The sequence below is a fragment of the Tasmannia lanceolata genome, unplaced genomic scaffold (genome assembly GCF_043159265.1).
Source record: "Tasmannia lanceolata isolate RefF3 unplaced genomic scaffold, GAP_Taslan_0.1 ptg000018l, whole genome shotgun sequence".
NCBI classification, from domain to species: Eukaryota; Viridiplantae; Streptophyta; class Magnoliopsida; order Canellales; family Winteraceae; genus Tasmannia; species Tasmannia lanceolata.
Genome location: NW_027518695.1, coordinates 13,849,532 through 13,871,425, shown reverse-complemented (window position 1 = coordinate 13,871,425; position 21,894 = coordinate 13,849,532). Strand labels below are relative to the sequence as shown.

Below are 21,894 nucleotides of genomic sequence, written 5' to 3'. Positions count from 1 at the left end.
GATCACATGAATAGAATCATAGCATTCATCACAATATTGTCTGTAATGGACGTAGAAGAAAGAAGCTCTGTTTGCTGGTTTGGTTGGGTTCTAAAGAGGGGGCGGGGCGGGGATTTTGTCCCCGAAGGATGCGGGGAGGGGAAGGGGAAGGGGAAGGGGATTAGATATTCCCCGCGAGGAGGGGAGGGGAGGGGGATTCCCCACCATCCCCGCAGAGGGGAAGGAGAAGGGGAGGGGGAAAATTCCCCGCAGAGGGGAAGGGGAAGGGGACCCCAACATCTGGCCCCGACCCGCCCCGTTACCACCCCTAGCCACAACTAATATTCCATGGAGTAATTTTCCATGGTTTCCAAACATGCCCTCTATGAAATTTACGTATTTCAATTTGAAAATCCTCTCAAGTCTGAATCAGTATTGATTCTGAACTGACTTGGTTGAGTTGAATCGTTTTGAGTTAACTATTGGCTCAAGCCGAGTTTCCGGGTTTTGGAGCCTGACAGCTAAACAATGAACAACAAGTCTCCATCATCATAACATTCAAACAACGAACACTAAACGGTATTATTAAAATACATTTGATTAGTGGAAGCTAATACGTTAGGCATGATGTCTGATGAGTTCTAAATATTTCTCTTCTCTGTTTTTTCTCACTTTTGCTTTATCTATTTTTCTTTGGTTTTCTTGTTTTCTTATAAGATGATGGATCATTCTCTAAATGGTAAGTCACAAAGTCCTCACCAAAATTTTTGGGTACTCTATCTCTTGTAGAAACTCTTAAAGGAACTGACTCAGATATCAATTTGGGACAAGTGTCAGAAGTAACTGGTTCAGACTCAACCGGCAATTCTGTAACCACCTCTATATCGCCTGGTATGGTCAAACCCTGATCTCTGAGAAATTTATTCTCAAAGAAAACTGTATCTCGTGATTCTATAACCATATTGGTTGATAGATCCAAAAACCGACCAGCAGCACTATCTTCTGCACCTCCTAGATAAACACAAGTGTTTGTTTTAGGTCCCACTTTAGGTCTCCTAGGATCTGGTATCCTTACATGAGCAATACAGCCCCAAGTCTTAAGAGTATCATATCTACAAGGATGTCCATGCCATAACTCATAAGGAGTGGATGAACATTTTGAGTGTGGCAATTTATTCAGGATGTGATTTGCAGTCAAAGCTGCTTCTCCCCAATAGCAATTAGGCATGCCGGCTGTCAATAACATGGAGGTTAACATTTCTGTTAACGTCCTGTTCTTACGCTCAGCTACACCATTAGATTGAGGCGAGTAAGGAGCAGTAGTTTCAAGTATTATGCCCTGAGAGGCACAGAATTCCTTGAACTCTGTCGAAGTGTATTCTCCTCCTCTATCACTCCTAACTCTCTTAATTTTCAGGTTCAGTTGCAATTCAACTCGATTCTTGAAAACTTTAAACTTAGCAAAAGCTTCATCCTTTGATTTTAACAAATAAAAATGACAATATCTTGAGATATCGTCTATAAATGTGATCAAATACTTTCGACCACCTTTAGTAGTAAAACTTTTAAAGTCACAGAGGTCAGAATGTATCAATCCAAGAAGTTGTGTGCTCCTAGAAACCTGACGAAAAGGTTTTCTAGTGATATTAGTTTGAGCACAAACCTCACACTTGTCAAAATCATTTGACATATCTAAAGGTATACCATAAGTTTTAGCAAGTTTGACCATTTTCTTATAGTTCACATGTCCCAGTCTGTTATGTAACAACTTAGGAGCAATCAAAGGTGAACTCACTTGACTAACAGTCTCATTTGCTAAACTCAATCTATACATACCATCTATCAAGAAAGCACATCCAAAATAATAAGAGTTAACTGTTAAAGTTACTCTACCACCCAAGAAGGATGTACACATGCCAGCATTGTCAAGCAAACCAATGAAAATCAAATTCTTTTGAATAGTAGGAACTACTTTAACAGCTTTTAAAGTTAGTAATTTACCTGAAGAAAGGGCCAGGTTCGCAGTACCAGTGTGAGTGACCTCTACATCTGCTCCACTAGCCACTGTAACAGTCTCCTTTACTTGGGTAATATCACTGAGAAGTTTCTTTGAGTTGCAAACATGACAAGTGGCACCTGTATCTAACCACCACTCAGAAGAAGTACTGGCCTTCCCTTTGGCCAATATGGCAACAAAACTTTTAGGCTCAGCCTCATCTATCATCATAGTAGCTTGCTTCTGTGGTGTGTCAGATTTAACCTTTTTAGGTTGCCTACAATCTGCAGCAAAGTTACCCCACTTTCCACAGTTGTGGCACTTGCCCTTCTTCTTTTTAAAGATAGGCTTTTTGGCCTCCAACTTAGGGGTATCACCTTTGGTTGACTTGGATGCCTTAGGAAATTTCTTGGGATATATCACAGTGTTAGCAGCTGACTGTTGCTGTCTAACAATTTCCAAGTTATTCCTAGCTTTATTCTCATCTTCGATTCGAATGAATCGTTTGAGATCATCCAGTCCCACTTGCACTTTCTTTCTGTACATTTCTGTTTTGAAAGAGTGCCATGCAGATGGTAACTTGTATATAATTGCACCCACCAGAAAAGCATCAGGTAAAGGAATGTTATCATTGACCAATTTAGATCTCAAAATTTCGAAATCAAATACTTGAGGAGTGATTTCCAGGTTCTCTTGGAACTTGAAATCCATGAATTTGTCTACAAGGTGAGTCTTAGACAATTCTTCTTCTTTCTTGAATTGAGCATCTAAATGATCCCAGATTTCTTTAGCAGTGCCAAATTTGCTGTAGGTTTCTGTAAGACAATCTGATAAACAATTTAACAAGAAGTCTTTGCAGAAATCCTCATCCTTTTTCCATTGAGATTCATCAACATCTTCTCCCGTATCAGCAAAGGTACTCAAAACAGTATAGAAGACATTCACATATTTCAAACCGAACTGAGTCTTTCGCTTCAAGAACTGAACTCAGATCCGCCAAACGATTGAAGTTTGTCCATCTCAAAGGGAATAGCAGTCTTTTCCATTTTATAATCACAAAAATAAAATAAATTGGAAAGAGTGCACCTGAGCTGAAGAACCAAATCGCGAAAGCCGAATCGCGAGGATCGAACCGAACTGCGCGAAAGCCGAATCGCGAGGATCGAACTGAACTGCGAAACCAAACGCGAAAAACGTTTGCTAACCCGAGAGCCAGCCACAATAAATAGCCACAACCCACGGCCAAATTGGGAGAAGAGAAATCCACGTTAAAAAAAAACACAACAATCAGCCACAAGAGGGTTCGGCCAACAAAGATGGAAAAGAGCGTGCTTGCAAGATGGATTGCAGCCACCAAAACGACCCAAAAAGGGGTTCGATTTTCACGGAAAATCTACCCAATGGATCGAGAAAACGAGAGTTTCAAACAATCCCCAAACTTTTGTGGGAGAGGAAACCCACTAACAAAAAACGAAATTGTAGGCTTTCAATTGAGTTCTGTGTGAAAGAAACCCACACCCAATTGAGAGAGAGCTGCAAGGGAGAAGAATTCCGAAAGAGGCTTTACCTCCACACCCAAAACTTGGTGAAGAAAAAAGGAGAAACCCACTTCAATCGATTTCAAGAGAGCAACATATGTCATATTTTGATCTTGTAGATCTTCCTCTCTCATAAGCACAAGGACCACTGATGATGCACCAGTACTTTAGCAAAACCAACCACGCCTGTTGCTTCAAGATTTTTAGAGGCAGAGAAGAGAAAAAACAGAGTCGGTGGAATGTTTTGTGCTTGAAGCATTACGTGGGTTGCATCTAAGTGGAATGCTAACACGTTGCCTCCAGCCCCTATTTATACAAAGTATAAATATTGAAGGGAAGAGAGAATAAGAGTATATGGGCTTCAGCCCATATGGGCCCAAACACCTGGTCCATTATCTATGGGCTTATATTTGAACATATATCCAACAGTAGCAACAAAAAAGAATTGAGTAGAGGTCCAACTTGGGTCGGCTTTGACCCGACCCGAACCAAGGAACTCTTTTTTCCAACCCGACCCCGCCCCATCCCAAAAAAGAAAAAGATAAAAAATGTCGGGTTTCACTCGGGTCGGATTGCCCAAACCTTCAATCTGAACCTGACCCGAACTCAACCCGGGTTGGGAAAACAGCCTGAACTCGACCCGACCCATCTTTTATTTTATTTATTTTTTTGGGTTGAACCCACCTGAGTTGCACCCCTACATTTTAGTCAAAACCCCTACTAAGATGTGTATTAAATTGAATTTTGCATAGACATTAACTACTTAAGTTCATACATCCAGTTCGGTTTTAAGTCCAAAAGCATGCAAATGTTTGCATTCCCTGCTGGACGAATTGACACTTCTACTGTGGCTGGTGCACTGGTTCTCAGCTCCATATCTTCCACACGGTCTCTTCCTCAACCCTCTGAAATTTTTATTTTTTTTTCATGGGAATTTCGCCCTGAAATTGTGAAAAGGGGGAGAAGTACACGGAGATGGAAAAGGGAGCCCTAAAATAAGAAGTTGAGATCGTCTCCTCAGCTAAAGTGGAGTAAAAGAGAGAAGAGATTACATGACTTGGTTTGAAAACTTTTAATCTGGACCGCAGCTTTCATCGTGTGGAGTTGAAACGGCCTCATCGTGTTGAAACGACCCTATTGCAGCCCTAGTTCCAAATCAACCCATTCATTTTCACTTGAATGGATGGGACTAGTGAGAATGGTACATTCGTCCCCTTCTTTTTCCCGGCCACCCCCTTTAGGGTAAAAAGAGCAATCATAAATTCATAACACATTAGAGGGGGTGGCCCGGGGGAAGAAAAGGGACAAATATATCACTTCCCTCAGTAAGTCCCCACAAGACCACAATTTTGTCGCAAGTAGCTCATGGCCTTTTATCTTTTTTTTTTCTTGGAATTGAGATTCGCCAAAAACCTCATGAAATATTTCTCAGACAATTGATCAAAATATGCTCATGAAGTTCTCATCAAATCCCAAATAGAAGGTTGTAAAACAATCTCTACAATTCTCGGTACTAAATCCTCTTCGCTAGTTTCATAAATCTATTGTGGCTTATCCTAATCCAACGCCGTATGGAAGCATTGTTGGTACTTTTTAGTAGCTAACTATGACATGTTTTGACCTTTCCTTCTCAATACTGTTTCAAGAACATGCAAAATCCTAGCTATGTGGATAATTTTCAAGCAGTTAGACGTATCCAACATTATGTAAGTTGGACCATGTATCTAGGGATCAAGATTCTATCAAATAGCACTCTCGGTCTCTATTCTTTTTCACCCTCAAAGCGCCTGCCAAGTCTTAGAAAGCTTGTTTATGACTATAAAAGTCAATCCCATAGTGTTGAAGAATAATCCCTTGTAATTAAGAGATTAATTTGTTGTTAATAACATTCATCACACAACTTTAACTAGAAGGCTTCTCTTTTCTTAGTGCAAAGAAAATTTCCTTATAGATTTTAGTGTACAACCACTATCATCAAAACAATGCTAACCCTCGATCAAGGTTAGGAAAAACTTTTTCCAAGTCCAAATATAGTTCTTCAAGAAACGGAGGCATTGGAAAGGTGAAAGTCTCTTCGAAAAACGGTCCGCCTGTCGTGTTTCGGTTTCTATAGGTTTAGTCGGAGCCCCAAACGAAAACGAAAGTATTTATTTATGTAACGTGTAATTTAAAAAGTGTCAAGGAAACGTGATATTTTGTAGGGCTGCAACTCGGGTCAGGCGGGTCGGGTTTTAGAGAACCCAACCCTACCCGAGAAATATCTCGGCTCGGCTCGGCTCGGGTTTTTTTTCGGAAAACCCACGATTCCCAAACCCGGCCCTACCCATGATAAATCTCGGGTTGGTTCGGGTCGGGTCGGGTTTTTTCACGTTGACGCAATTTTTTAAGGAAAATTCTTGTTTGGCAAGGCAACTCAACTCATAGAAGCAGAAATTACACTCACATTACACTTGAATCAAACAATGATGTAATTACACTCACATCACACTTGAATCAAACAATGCTGTAATCAAACAATGTTGTAATTACAATCAAACAATGCTGAATCAAACACTTGAATCAACTCAACTCATAGAAGCAGAAATTACACTCACATACAGTAACAGTGGGTGCGTGGGTTTTCACTTTTAACTTTTAACTAACAATAGAAAAAAAATGTACATACTATAACTTATGTAACTCGGGTCGGGCCCCTTCAAACCCGGCTCGACCCGAGATTCATGCGGGCTTTTGAATGCTCAACCCGGCTCGACCCGAAACCCATGAAACCTGAACCCAACCCAGGCTATTTTCAGGTCGGTCGATGCGGGTCGGGTAAAACCTGGCTCGAGTTGAGTTCTTCAAGAAACGGAGGCATTGGAAAGGTGAAAGTCTCTTCGAAAAACGGTCCGCCTGTCTTGTTTCAGTTTCTATAGGTTTACCCGGAGCCCCCAAACGAAAAGGAAAGCATTTATTTATGTAAACGTGTAATTTAAGAAGTGTCAAGGAAACGTGATATTTTGTCCTGGGTCTTTCCTTTTTTCCTAGAGCTGCCTTTTTTGGAATTCTCTCTTGTTAGAAAGCTAGGAAAGTGATTTAGGACCTTCTTAATTCGATATTTGCACTCCCCATCCTTTGTCAATGAAAATGTTTTTGGGCACGTTTGGCTACCACGTTTGTCTCCAAGTTGAGATGAGGGTGACTTGGCTAAAAGTCTCCAAGCAATGAGAGTGACTAAAACATAGGAAACAAAGAACTCGACTCAAAATAGGATCAAGTTTTTCTTGATTTTTAGCCACTTCTCTTCTGGTGAGACACCAATTTATCATGAAAAAAATATCCTGGCTTCTATGGCCGTATTGGGAGACCTTTTTTTCTGGAAAATTTTTATTGAATTTTGTTCTATGGATGGATTTTTTCACACTAATGCATAGCATGGGTGGGGCCCATCTTTTAACAACACTTGCATTGATAAGGTGAGGTACATCATCTCACACCCATGGGCCCATCATTTTACACCCCATGTTTTGATCTGTTAGGGCCGACCATCTCTAACCAAATCCATGCAGATTGTGGGGCCCAACATTTTACTCTCATGATTATGCCCACCATCTACACCCAAATCCTTACATAGGGTGTGTCCTACCATTTTACAATGTTTAGGGTGGGCCCACCAGCTCCGCTCAATACCCAAGCATTGGGTGGGGCCTACCATTTTTTACCCATGAGTGGGCCCACCATCTGCACCCAAATCCTTGCATAGGGTGGGGCCTACCATTTCACACAATGTTTTGATTAGCGTGGGTCCCACCAACTTCACTCAAACCCATGCATTGGCTGGGGCCCACCATTTACCTCATGTTTGATGGGATGGGCCCCATTATTTTACATCCATGCATAGCATGTATGCTGTCAACTTGTTACACTCGCTATCAAATATGGAGATGGCTGCAGCTACCAACTTCTTATATAGATTTGCAATCAAATATAGAGTACGACTTCGCCGAATTTCTTTTTCACTTTCAGAAAAAATTGCCAATGGGGGACACCAAAATACAAGAATTGTGAACGGGGGACAAACCCTCGAAAAATTGTTAAAGAGGGTTGATAACCCCCTTTTGAGAGTTTGGCAACCCCATTTGGAGGGTTGATAACCCCCATTTCGTCACTCTCTGACAATTTTACAAAAGTGTGTCCTCCGTCCGCAATTCTTGAATTTTGGTGTCCCCCAATCCCCATGGGCAATTTTTCCTTCACTTGAAATAAGGTGTGAAATTCTTTTCACTTAAAAAATACGGTGTGTACGTATGTGAAATGAAGACCGATCTCGTAGACTGTCATGATGTGACCAACACGGTCTTGGTCGCACGGTTGGCTCTTACACATACAATGGGAGGATTAGGATAAATGAAGTGACCAAATTAGATTAGGGTTATATTAGTGAATATTTTAGTTATAGTTAAAATATGTTTTGTTCTTTTCTATGTATTTGGTTTGAGTTAGAATAGGATTTGTTATTCAAGTTAAAGTGGGGTTTAGGTCTTTGCTTCTGTATATATGGAGAAGTCCGTAGTCGATCAAGTTTTATTTTTCCCTGAGTTAAAAAAAGGGAAAATGACCAAATAGAAACAGTTTCTTCTGACTATGACATTTCAAGAGGGCTATTTTCTAAATCACCAATCAAGAGTGCATATGACTAAAATGCCCTTGACTCTCTCTCTCTCTCTCTCTCTCTCTCTCTCTCTCTCTCTCTCCCTATCAAATCACCTATTTGAAATGATTACATTTAGGGGAAAACAAATCCCAAAACCCACCTTTTTCCCTCTTCTTCTTCTTCCTCCCACCTACCCAAAAAACGTACGTATGAAAAACCCAAAAACCTCCATTTTTGAAACCCAAAAACCTCCATTGTTAGATGCGAAAAGCTCCATTCTATTGCTAAAAACCTCATATTTAGATGTAAAAGCCTTCCTAACCCTTCATTGCATTGCACAACACCTCCATTTTCAAGAAATATTGGAAAAAAACGTTATTGGATTTGGAAATCTGAAAAATCTTCACTAGAAACCACCATTCCATTGCAGAAAGCTTCCATTGAATGGAAAGGTGTGTATTTTTACCCCTCTCCCTTCTCTTTCTATTATAAGGCATGTTTATAAACTTGAATGAAAGTTTTTCATGTTAAACTACTGTCTTTCATTGCAGAAAGCCTTCAATCACTATTTAATCTTATTTAAATTACTTTAAACATTTTATAATCATTGTTATTTTACTGTAATCCACTAATTTCTTAAGTTAAACCACTATTTCACTACCATAAACCAGTACTGAAGTGGGTGTTTATAAGTGGTTTATATAGGTTCTTTGGGTAAGATTCCTCCGTAGTGATTTATAATCGTAAGTAGTGGTTTATTAAGGGTTACCAGTGGTTTAGAGTGTTTATAATTGTGTTTATAAATGATTTATACAGGGTAAGAAGCAGTTTATAGTGTTTATAAGGTGTTTATATAGGCTTATCAGTGGTTTAGAGTGTTTACAAGTGGTTTATATAGGGTAAACAGTGGTTTATATAGGGTAAACAGTGGTTTATATAAGTTTATCAATGGTTTAGACTGTTTATAAGTGGTTTATGTAGGCTTATCAGTGGTTTAGAGTGTTTATACATGGTTTATACAGGGTAAGAAGTAGTTTATAATGTTTATAAGTGGTTTATATAGGTTTATCAGTAGTTTAGAGTTTTTACAACTGGTTTATATAAAGTAAACAGTGATTTATATAGGCCTATCAGTGGTTTATACTGTTTATAAGTGGTTTATGTAGGCTTATCAGTGGTTTAGAGTGTTTATACATGGTTTATACAGGGTAAGAAGTAGTTTATAGTGTTTATAAGTGGTTTATATAGGTTTATCAGTGGTTTAGAGTTTTTACAACTGGTTTATATAAGGTAAACGGTGGTTTATATAGGCCTATCAGTGGTTTAGACTGTTTATAGGTGGTTTATGTAGGCTTATCAGTGGTTTAGAGTGTTTATACATGGTTTATACAGGGTAAGAAGTGGTTTATATAGACTTACCAGTGGTTTTAGAGTGGCTTATCAGTGGTTTATAGTGTTTATAAGTGGTTTATAGTGTTTATAAGTGGTTTATATAACCCTATCAGTGGTTTAAAGTGTTTATAAGTGGTTTATATAGACTTACCAGTGGTTTTAGAGTGTTTATAAGTTGTTTATTTAGGATTACCAATGGTTTAGAGTGTTTATAAGTGGTTTATATTGGCTTAACAGTGGTTTATAGAATTTATAAGTGGTTTATATAGGGTAAGCAGTGGTTCATATTTCCTTGTCATGACTTAGTAGTGGTCTAGAGTGTTTAAAAGTGGCCCAAATTGTCTTAGTAGTGGTTTATGTTGTTTTATGGAGATTTAGTAGTGGTTGAAGTTGTGCATAATTCTAAAATGGCTGCTTTACTTGTTAATTGGAATGATTTTTTTTCAATTGGTTATTTTGACAATAGTTTAATTTTGTGTAAACAGAAGAACGGTAGAACAAAGAGCTTCTTTTATCTTATACGTCGACGGCTTTGTAAAGGATGCGGTATCATTTCAATACGTCGGCGGGAAGAAGTTGCCCGTAATTGTGGGTCGAAAAAAAATTGTGAAAAAATTGGAAGTAATTAAGGATTTAAACCAAACTTTAGAGCTCTAAACCATACAAATCTAAGAAATTAGGGGTTCAAACAAAAATTTACGACTTTAAACCATATATTTCTAAAAAACATAACCAAACTTTAGGGCTTTAAACCATAGATTTCTAAAAAAAATTAGGGTTTTAGTTGCTGATTTTCCAAACTGAAAGAGAGAGAGTACCAACCCTAACTTATTGGTTTGAGTCTAAACTGATTTGGGAAAATTATAGAGTTTTCTAAACTGATTTTCCAAAATATACGATTTTCTCAACTAATTTGGTAAAATATAGGGTTTTCTAAACTAAATTTCTAAACCAAACTTGAAGGTTTAAACCAAAAATCTGTGAAAAATTTGGAGAAAATTAGGGGTTTAAACCAAACTTTAGGGCTTTAAACCATAGATTTCTAAAAAAATTAGGGGTTTAAACAACTGAGAGGGAGAGACTACCAACCTGTGAGAGGAGGTTCACTCAGAATAAGAGGATACCGGAGAGAGGTGCACGAATCTACGGGGCATTGTGACCCTCTAATGAACGATTGGGATCATCCCATGAGAGAAAGAGGGCATTGTGGCCCTCTAATGGACGGTTGGGATCATCCCATGAGAGAGAGAGGGGCATTGTGACCCTCTAATAGACGGTTGGGATCATCCCATGAGAGAGAGGGGGGCATTGTGGCCCTTTAATGGACGGTTGGGATCATGCCATGAGAGATAGGGGGCATTGGGGCCCTCTAATGGACGGTTGGGATCATCCCACGAGAGAGAGAGAGAGAGAGAGAGAGAGAGAGAGAGAGAGAGAGAGAGAGAGAGGCATTGTGGCCCTCTAATGGACTGTTGGGATTATCCCATGAGAGAGAAAGAGAGAGGAATTGTGGCCCTCTAATAGACGGTTGGGATCATCCCATGAGAGAGAGAGGGGGGCATTGTGGCCCTTTAATAGACGGTTGGGATCATCCCATGAGAGAGTGGGGGGCATTGGGGCCCTCTAATGGACGGTTGGGATCATCCCACGAGAGAGAGAGAGAGAGAGAGAGAGAGAGAGAGAGAGAGAGAGAGAGAGAGAGAGAGAGAGAGAGCCCTCTAATGGACTGTTGGGATCATCCCATGAGAGAGAAAGAGAGAGGACTTGTGACCCTCTAATTGATGGTTGGGATCATCCCATGAGAGAGAGAGAGAGAGAGAGAGAGAGAGAGGTGACGGTATTTTAAAATGAGGGTATTTTTTACTAAGGGTATTTTTGTCACATAAGCATCCAAACCAGTCAACATCACTTCTATTTGGTGATTTAGAAAACACCACTCTTGAAATGTCATAGTCAGAAGAAACCGTTTCTATTTGGTCATTTTCCCTTTAAAAAAAGGATTACTTTTCAACATTTTTTGTCTTCTTGTAGTGTTTGCTTTGAAAGTTTGGTTGTGTATTCCATCGCATCGACCTCTACAAGTGATATCAAGATTGTCTCGGAGAATTCATCTAGCACATAGCACATAGCACATTAGAAAGGAGATGCAGTCAAAGAGGAAGATGATTGGGGACTGTTTACAGTCGTTTTTGAATTTCATGCCAGTTAACCACCATTAGATGAATGATGGCATTATTTTCAAATATGCCAGTTATTTTCTACGCATATCTGTGTTCAACGTGAGTAGTTCGCATTCGACGTGTGCCGACCTGTTGTTCACATTCTGCGTGTGCCGACGTGTCGTTCACAATCTCCGTGTCAACATTCCAAGTCATTGCATTGGCATCCCGTCATTCTAGAAAATTTCTTTTGCCTGGTGATGCAGGAGCATCCCCTGGATTTTCGACACTGGTTTTTATATCTCCTTAGACTAGCTTGTTTTTTGTCTCATGTAGTGGCATGCTTGTAATTTTTCTCCTTTATTGTGTTTTATTGGTCTTTTCCACTGGTAGGGGTAGTTGTAGTCAGGGATCTCCTGCCATATATCTTAAATCGCCCCAATATAGAGCAGGGAGAGAGAGAGAGAGAGAGAGAGAGAGGGGGGGGGGGGTATGGGGGTCGATTTATCACTGCCTGAAAATTTATGTAATTCATATGGCTTACCCTAGTCTTTTCCATTGGTAGGAGCGTCCCTGCCACAACTAATATTCCATGGAGTAATTTTCCATGGTTTCCAAACATGCCCTATATGAAATTTATGTATTTCAATTTGAAAATCCTCTCAAGTCTCAATCGGTATTGATTCTGAACTGACTTGGTTGAGTTGAATCGTTTTGAGTTAACTATTGGCTCAAGCCGAGTTTCCGGGTTTTGGAACCTGACAGCTAAACAATGAACAACAAGTCTCCATCCAGCATAACATTCAAACAACGAACACTAAACGGTATTATTAAAATACATTTGAATAGTGGAAGCTAATACGTTAGGCATGATGTATGATGAGTTCTAAATATTTCTCTCCTCTGTTTTTCCTCACTTTTGGCTCCACTTTCGCTTTATCTTTTTTTCCTTTGGTTTTCCTGTTTTCTTCTAAGCAGTCACAACAATAGCCGCACGGATGCTTAATAAGTTCACATAAACAAAAGCTATATTGCGAGGTTGATAGGAAGAAAGATCCCTTTTAATCCTCTTTCAAGTGAAAAGTAGGTCTACCCTTTTAATAAGAAATTTTTACTGAAAATTTTCAATGTTGGATTTGTTTTAGACCTCATGTAGTGGGGGCCATTATTTTACAACTCATGTTTTGATAAGGTGGGACCCACATATATGCACAAACCCATGCATATGGCGGGCCCACCATTTTACACCCATCAGTGGGCCCACCATCTCCACCCAAATCCATGCATCGGGTATTCGGGTGACGCCACAAAAGTTGGTGGTTTGCTCCAATCATTGTTAGTATATTAATACAAAATTATTTAAAATTTAATTTTTGAAAAGTTTATGTTATTTATGCTTTTGCCACTACTTTCAACAATTGTGTTTTGTGTGTGTGTGTGGTGGGTAAGCTGAGGTTTGCTGGGGACCCCTACCGGTTTATTTGATAAAGTGAAGGATGATGCAATAATAGGCACAAAACCTTCTCTATCTCGGAACATGCGAGAGAGGGAGAACCAAGGCTCGGCACATATGAGTGACAAACGCCAAGCCTAAGAGATCTAAATGCTCAATACTTATGAATTACATAATCAGTTAATTTGGTAGGGATATGTTGGGCTCTTTGTGAGCGTCTTGGCCAATTTTTCTTGTGAGCTTCCTACCACGATTCACGTGATTCCTCAAGTTTTGGATTCTCTTCTTTGCAACTATCCTCTTGCTTGACTGGGATCAGGTGACTAAATTACATTCATCCGCCCAAGATACTTTCTTTTTTTGAGATTCTTTGGAACCTTTTATGTTTGTTGGATCACCTTCCTTTTCTGAGGAGGAAACCTCTTCATTATGTTTTTTCTCTCCTCCACCGGAGTTTCTTTTTTTGAAAGGATCAAACTCACCATAAAGAGAGCGACCTAATTCATGCCTAATCTTGCACTATCGTGTGTTTTTCTTAGCGATTGATTTGTTTTGTTTGATGCAAATACGTACATCTAAAATTACTTAATATTTTTCTAGATTATCACCAACAATCTCAGTTGTAATAGAGGATCAAATTGAAAAACTAAAAGTAATTTTTTTAAGATTTTTGCTATAAATCTATCTCATATATACTCCTGTGACCGGCTTCGATTACAAGTATGGCCCACCATCAAAGGTTGGCCGGATATCCCACGCACATCAAACATTCCTAACCATTTGATCAGTAAACATTTTTCAATTGAATGTAAATTACACTCCGCATTTTTTCAACCATCGGATTGAATACTACTCATACCAGATTAGGTAATCCAAGCATTAGCCCTGTTTGGATTGCAAGGAAAACATATCTGACGGAAAAAAATTTCTTAGAAAATTTTCGTCTCGGTAATTTAGAGGGAAATGATATGATTATGGTTAATTACTTAATTTATTGTTCAGAAAGGAAAAATTGTCAACTGGTGACAGAAAAATAGGAAAATAGTGAATGGGTGACACCCTTTTGAAAGTTGGTGAACGGAGGTCGAAATACGTTTTCTGACATGCCCTTTTACGTAAATACCCTTAAGAACGAAAAACCCATTGTACAGAGGGTTTTTTTTTTAACTGTAGAGAGGCTTTTTGTCTCTTCGTTTTTAACTGTAGAGAGGGTTTTTTTTTTTTACTTTTACTCCACCTGAAACCCATCTTCTCCGGCGTGAGGTGTGACCGGCGTGAAGATCTCTCATTTTTCTCTGGAGTGGTGCGGTTTCCTGCATTATTCCGAACCTCTCTCCTCCGTTATCAAGTTTATTCCGGCGAGGGGTTCATTTTTCTCCGGCGAGGGCTTCATTTTTCCGGCGAGGGGTTGATTTTTCTCCGGCGAGGGCTTCATTTTTCCGGCGAGGGCTTCATTTTTCTGACGAGAGATCCATTTTTTCCGGCGTGGGCTTCATTTTTCCCCCATCCCCATCGTGCAGGTATGTTAGGGTGTCGTATTTCATATTTTTTTACATTTTTTTTTTCGTTCTATTAAGTTACCTTTGTGCTTTGTGGTGTAACATTATCAGTATTTGGAAGTCTTTACATGTTTAGGGTTAAAAAATTTTTTTTGTTCCCTATTTTGTTTGATTTTGACTGTGGAGAACCCCCTTTTGATAATCTCTCATTCTCGGTGTTGAGAATCCCCTTTTGAGATTCATAATATCCCTTTTTCAGTGTTGAGAACCCATTTCCAGTGTTGGTACCCCCCTTTTCCAGTGTTGAGATGCTTTATATCCAGTGTTGGGACCCCCTTTTGAGGTTCATAATCCCTCAATTTAAGTGTTGAGGACCCCCTCCAGGTAGATTGATAATCCCCTCATTTCCAGTGTTAGTAACCCTCTCTAGGATGTTGATAATCCCCCATTGCCAGTGTTGAGAACCCCCTCTAGGTAGTTCATAATGTCCCATTTGCAGTGTTGGGAACCCCTTTGCAGGCTGATAATCCCCCACTTTCAGTGTTGAGAATCCTTTCTAGGTACATTGATAATCCCCCTTCTCCACTATTAAAAACCCCCTATTGAGGTTGATAATCCCTCATCTCCAGTGTTGAAAACCCCTGAAGGGAGGTTGATAATCCCTATTGCCAGTGTTGGGAACCCCCTGTTGAGGTTGATAATCCCCATTCTCGTGTGTTGAGAACCCCCTGTGGTTGATAATCCCCCTTCTCTTCTGTTGAGAACCCCCTGTTGAGGTTGATAATCCTCATTGTCCAGTGTTGAGAACCCCCTCCTGAGGTTGATAATCCCCCTTCTCCAGTGTTGAAAACCCCCTCAAGGGAGGTTGATCATCCCCATTTCCTGTGTTGAGAACCCCCTGTTGAGGTTGATAATCCCCTACTCCAGTGTTAAAACTCTCTATTGAGGTTGATAATCCCCCTTCTCTAGCGTTGAAAACCCCCTCAGGGAGTTTATAATACCCATTTTCAGATTGTTGCCAATCCTCTTTTAAATCATTGTTCATATAGTAATTTTTGGTATGGTTTGTACACTTGAGAATCACATATTTGAGTTGCGAACCCCATTTTAAGAAACATGAACTTACATTACAATTAATTATGTTCTTTTTGTGACAGTTATATAGTTGGATTGGGAGAAGGCAAAGTCTACAATGAAGACGCGTGTAAGTGTAGTCCTTTTTGTTCTCGTTTTAGATTGTTACTCAATAGAATGCTCTTTTATTCTCTAATTGTGTTAATAAGCAAATGATAGCCGGAGTCGAAAGTGTAATAGAAAGCCCGGAATGGGTTTAAAGAATGAGGAGATTAAAATGAAAGGTGGTAAGGGGAAAATAAAATTGAAGGGTGGGAAGGCAAAAATGAAAAATAGAGGCGAGAAGAAGAAAGTTGAAGTGAAAGGTCAGAAGATGAAAAGCAACGTGAAAGGTCAGAAGAGTGAAGTGAAGGCAAAACATGTAAGTGTATTTGATTTTTACAGTTTTAATCTAAGTTACTTGATAAAAGTTGAAGCTCTGATTATGTATGTTGTTTTACAGGATCCATATGTCCCTGCACGATGTTCTCCATCGTGCTTTATTAAGGAGATGCGGAGTACACAGTTCCGGCAGTCCCACTATGATGCTATAGGCAAGACCCCTTTCAAGGACTTCATCCGCCTAGAACAGAATCCACTAGAAGAGGCTGTCATGCATAAGCCTCTAATTAGAGCACTACACAGTAAGTGGGATTCGGCGACGAAGACATTCATGCTAGGAGGTATCGCAGTTCCATTTAGGGCTAGAGATGTTGCATTGGCTTTAGGCCTTCCCCTTAGAGGGAAAAAAATTAATTTGGCGAGGGTTCCGTGGACGGACAAGAGTAAACCCACTCCTTTACTGCCTGGGTGGCCATTTCGTAGAGGATCTGTTCTGGCATCTGACCTTTCTGTGCAAATCAAGGCCTTAGTTGGTCTAGAGGACCAACCCTCCATAGAGACTTGTGTGAAATATGTCATGCTACACCTATTCGCTACTGTGTTATTCACTCAGGCTGGACATCGGCCCGACCAGCTGTTTTGGCCCTATATCGATGATTTAGAGAAGATGTGCGACTATAACTGGGGGGAAGCAGTATACAATTGGTTACTCGAGTATTTAAACGCATCCGTCGCAGGGGGAAAATATCTTGGAGGTTGCTCCCTCACATTGCAGGTATCATGGCCTCTGCAATAGTTTGCCTTTTTATTTATCTTCCTATTAATAAAATATTAACAAAGTCTGTCTTGTGTGTGCAGGTGTGGCTTTTCGAGCACACGAAGTTGTGGATACCTAAAAATCCAGATGCCTGTCCACGTATTCTGAAGTGGAAGTCGAAAGGAAATGAAGCGAATAAGTACTATATGATTGAGCAGGGGAAGATAGAGAAATCTGAGGTGAGACCCTATCTACTAGATACCATTTTAGATAGTCTGTAATATTTTCTGATCTAACAACTTTCTCAAATCGTTAGGTAGTGGTGACATTGACGCCACGAGAGGACGAACTGCAGTACATTCCTGAGCAGGTATCGCAATGGACCTCTTTTTATATTATGTTTTATTTAACCTGGTAATGTTTACAAATTTTGTGTGTTGTATCCCTTATTTGTATATTAGGAAGCCGAGGAAGAAGGAATCATTGGGCAGGGAGAACCATTAGGGCAGTCACCTACTGTCCCAGCATTGATCGGCACACCTGCGTTTGAAGGAAGGGATACTGTAGTTGACGAGAGTGGTCAGGAGGGTGCTGAGGAGGCCAGTGAGGATAGGAGGATAAAAAGAGAGTGGGAGAAGATAGGAGAGGCATGGGACAATATAAAAAAAAGAGGGGATAGAATGAAGAGGAGAAGGAGAGGTTAAGAAGAGTCAGGGTGGAGATGGAGGCGGAGAAAGAGAATTTACGAATACAGATTGCAGCTGAGAGGGAAATTATACAGAAGGAGTGGGAAGCGATGAGAAGATAGGAGGGAGACAAAGCTGAAATGGAGAAGGAAGAATTGAGAAAAGATGGGGGAAAAAGAAGAGAGGAGGAAGATATGGAGGTCATAAATGTGATGAGTCAGGCTGAAGATGTTGGCTTCGTAAATGAAGCAGTTGTAACAGGAGCGTCAGATGTTGTTAACATTCTCGATAGCCCTGAGGGTAAAGCGAAGAGGAAGAGGACGGAAAAATTAGGGAGCATTGAGAGGAGAGTGAAAAATCAGAGAAGGGATAGGAAAGCAAGCTACGCCAAGAGTAGCCCCTATACAGTACCCCCAGTGACAAAGAAAAAAAGTGTGAGGGCAACGAAGAAAGTAACACGGAGGCGAATTGATCTCATTGAAAAGTTGAAAAAACAAGACCAAAGGCAAGTACACTTGTTTTCAATTAACCATTATTCAAAGTTAGATACTTGCTTCCTCTAACCTTTGTATATTTTTGCAGTCGTATTCTCATGACCGTTGACGGGGTAAAAGTCTTGGCCGAGGATCTCGAAACGTTGTGGAACCTTAAAGGAGTCCTCAGTGGCCAAGTAAGTGTCATTTTTTAAATTAAGTGTTGTCTTCAGTACCCATTGTTGAGGTAATTAAGAAATTTTTTTGAGTTGTAGGTGTTGGATGTATATGGGAAGTATTTGTGCGCCTCCAGCAATGCCTTGACTGGACGGATTGTATATATTCCTTCGTCAGTACATGTAAGAGGCTTTTTTGTAGCTATACATGTTACTTTACAACTTATCCATGATTTAGTGTTCCCACAAAATTCATTTCATTGTACAGGGATATAAGACTTCAGGGCGTGATTTAATGGATGACAAACATAAGTTGGAGTCCGATCGGTTGGCGAACGAGCTATTGCATGTACAGTTGACCATATCCCGTCAGAAGATATTGGGATGATTTTAATCCCATGCTGTCAAGACTTTCATTGGGCTCTTGTGCTTGTTGATATGGTGAATAAAAAGATGGTCGAGTTCAACTCAATGGAAGGGGACTCATTTCAGGAGCGAGCATCTCCCACTGTAAGTAAATTAACATCTTCCGTAACATTTAAAGTTACTTCCATATGTATGACACTCAATATTCCTTCGTTGTCTTAAATTCAGGTAGCATTAATGAATGAATATTTGAAGGGCCGGGGTTGCAACATCGATGACTTTCCATATTCACAGATGGATGGCTTCCGAAAGCAGAACAATGGGTGGGTTCAAACTTAAAACTTTTGAATTTTTGTTAGTATTCTTATCTCATTCGTAGTTAGCTTAAAAGTAACTATATTCAATGCATGCTTTTATACAGGGTTGATTGCGGCGCTTTTGTCCTAAAAGCGATTGAGCATCTCTACCATGGTCAACCACTGAACTTTGGGCCGACAGACATTCCTGAATTTCGGCTACAACTCTGTGAGAGATTTTTACGAGGAGAGTTTGGGGACTGCACACTTATATAGGAACACCTTCTAATGTTGATGGATGTTTATTTTTTCTGATGATCAAACTTTATTTTTTAATGGAGATTGGCAAGGGATTTGTTAAATGGCAAGGGAAGTTGGCAGGGGGTCTGTGTTTTTCTTTGTGAATGGGTGGAGAGGTTGTAAATTGAAATAGGTTTAATGGAAGTGTGTTTGTGTTTGTGAATAGGTGGAGAACTTGGTTGGTGAAACAGGGAATTGTGAACTTGTTTATGAATGTGGATAAGTTGTAAATGTAAGCAGGTTTTATGGAAGTGTATTTGTGTTTGTGTTTCAATTTCAATGTTGGAACTTGTAAATTTAAACAGGTTTTAGACATGTGTGTTTCTGTTTCTGAATGAGTAGGGAAGTTATAAATTAAAACATAATATGATGTGTGTTTGTGTTTGTGAACAGAATACAGGTTTTAGACATTTTCAATTCCAGCAGCTTTACTCGGCTGGAAAAATGGTTGCTGACCCATTTTCTGGGTTGGTAACCCACATTCCAAGGTTAATAACCCAAATTTTTCTGGGTTGGTAACCTTAAGTTCCAAGTCCAGCAGCTTCACTCGGCTGGAAAAAGGTTGGTGACCCAGTTTCTGGGTTGATAACCCACATTCGAAGGTTGATAACCCAAAAAAATGAGGTTGGTAACCTTAAGTTCCAAGTCCAGCAGCTTCACTCGGCTGGAAAAAGGTTAATAACCCACATTCCAAGGTTGATAACCCACATTCGAAGGTTGATAACCCAAAAAAAGGGAGGTTGGTAACCTTAAGAACCAAGTCCAGCAGCTTCAGTCTGCTGGAAAAAAGGTTGGTGACCCATTTTCTGGGTTGATACCCACATTCGAAGGTTGATAACCCAAAAAAAGGGAGGTTGGTAACCTTCAGTTCCAAGTCCAGCAGCTTCAGTCTGCTGGAAAAAAGGTTGGTCACCCTCTTTCTGGGTTGATAACCCACATTCGAAGGTTGATAACCCAAAAATAGGGAGGTTGGTAACCTTCAGTTCCAAGTCCAGCAGCTTCAGTCTGCTGGAAAAAAGGTTGGTCACCCTCTTTCTGGGTTGATAACCCACATTCGAAGGTTGATAACCCAAAAATAGGGAGGTTGGTAACCTTAAGTTCCAAGTCCAGCAGCTTCACTCGGCTGGAAAAAGGTTAATAACCCACATTCCAAGGTTGATAACCCACATTCCAAGGTTGATAACCCAAAAAAGAGAGGTTGGTAACCTTAAGTTCCAAGTCCAGCAGCTTTACTCGGCTGAAAAAATGGTTGGTGACCCTCTTTCTGGGTTGATAACCCACATTCGAAGGTTGATAACCCAAAAAAAGGGAGGTTGGTAACCCTAAGTTCCAAGTCCAGCAGCTTCACTCGGCTGGAAAAATGGTTGGTGACCCTTTTTCTGGGTTGGTAACCCACATTCGGGTTATCAACCCAGAAAAAGGGTCACCAACCTTTTTCCAGCCGAGTCAAGCTGCTGGACTTGGAACTTAGGGTTACCAACCTCCCTTTTCTGGGTTATCAACCTTCGAATGTGGGTTATCAACCCAGAAAGAGGGTCACCAACCATTTTTTCAGCCGAGTAAAGCTGCTGGACTTGGAACTTAAGGTTACCAACCTCTCTTTTTTGGGTTATCAACCTTGGAATGTGGGTTATCAACCTTGGAATGTGGGTTATTAACCTTTTTCCAGCCGAGTGAAGCTGCTGGACTTGGAACTTAAGGTTACCAACCTTCGAATGTGGGTTATCAACCCAGAAAGAGGGTCGCCAACCCAGAAAAATGAAGCCCTCGTTGGAATACACTTGATAACGGAGGAAAGAGGTTCGGAATAATGCAGGAAACCGACCAACTCCAGAGAAAAATGAGAGATCTTCACGCCGGTCACACCTCACGCCGGAGAAGATGGGTTTTAGGTGGTTCAAATGAAAATGGAGTAAAAGTAAAAAAAAAAACCCTCTGTACAGTTAAAAACGAAGCGAAAAAAAGCCTCTCTACAGTTAAAAAAAAAAAGCCTCTGTACATTTTCGTTCTCAAGGGTATTTACGTAAAAGGCCATGTCTAAGCTACTAACCTTCACTTACACTTCGTGGGTTTCAGGCGTTAATGGAGAAATTTGCAAGAGGTAGGCGGTAATCTTTGGTAGGTGAAAAGTAACAGAGAGAAAAATCTAGTATAACGTGTTCTTTTTGCCATGAGGGGTATTTGGGTAAAAGGCCATGTCAGAAAAAGGTGTTTCGACCTCCGTTCACCAACTTTCAAAAGGGTGTCACCCATTCACTATTTTCCTATTTTTCTGTCACCAGTTGACAATTTTTCCTTTTTTGTATGTAAAAAAGTAAATAATTTTAGAAATATTTTTCCTTTCCAAACTTTTCCAGGGAATTCCCGCAGTCCAAATGGGTTTTGAAAAGGGTAACATGTCTTTTCAAAGAAGCAACCTCACGGCTCACGTAGTGGTCTACGCAATCATTTCTTTAGCCATAGATTAATAGCAGAAAGGACTTACAATCCGTTACGCAATTGACATGTAAATGGCAGAAAAGGACTTTAGTTTCTAATCAGACAAGGGAGAAGAGAGGAAGTAACAAAGGAACGCCTATAAATTGCCTCAATGTGAACATAAGCCCTGACGTAAGGAAGAACGAGACAAAAACTCTCTCTCTCTCTCTCTCGTTAAAGACTGTTTAGTTCTTAGAAAACTTTCAATAAGGGGCAACAAAGGTATTTATTAAGGTGAGGAGTGCCATTACCAAAACG

General features: G+C 40.1%; 1 protein-coding gene and 1 long non-coding RNA gene across 2 annotated transcripts; both read left to right on the top strand.

The window, feature by feature from the left end:
• Positions 1 to 16,754: 16,754 nt before the first annotated feature.
• On the top strand, positions 16,755 to 17,651 carry LOC143849420 (uncharacterized). Its single transcript, XM_077358424.1, has 4 exons — positions 16,755 to 16,879; positions 16,963 to 17,100; positions 17,178 to 17,231; positions 17,323 to 17,651. The coding sequence occupies exons 1-4, from the start codon at positions 16,772 to 16,774 to the stop codon at positions 17,563 to 17,565; spliced, it is 543 nt and encodes a 180-aa protein (XP_077214539.1). The 5' UTR covers positions 16,755 to 16,771; the 3' UTR covers positions 17,566 to 17,651.
• A 389-nt stretch (positions 17,652 to 18,040) lies between these two features.
• On the top strand, positions 18,041 to 18,545 carry LOC143849512 (uncharacterized). Its single transcript, XR_013235688.1, has 3 exons — positions 18,041 to 18,217; positions 18,296 to 18,379; positions 18,465 to 18,545. It is a non-coding gene; the product is annotated as an uncharacterized LOC143849512 (long non-coding RNA).
• Positions 18,546 to 21,894: the final 3,349 nt, after the last annotated feature.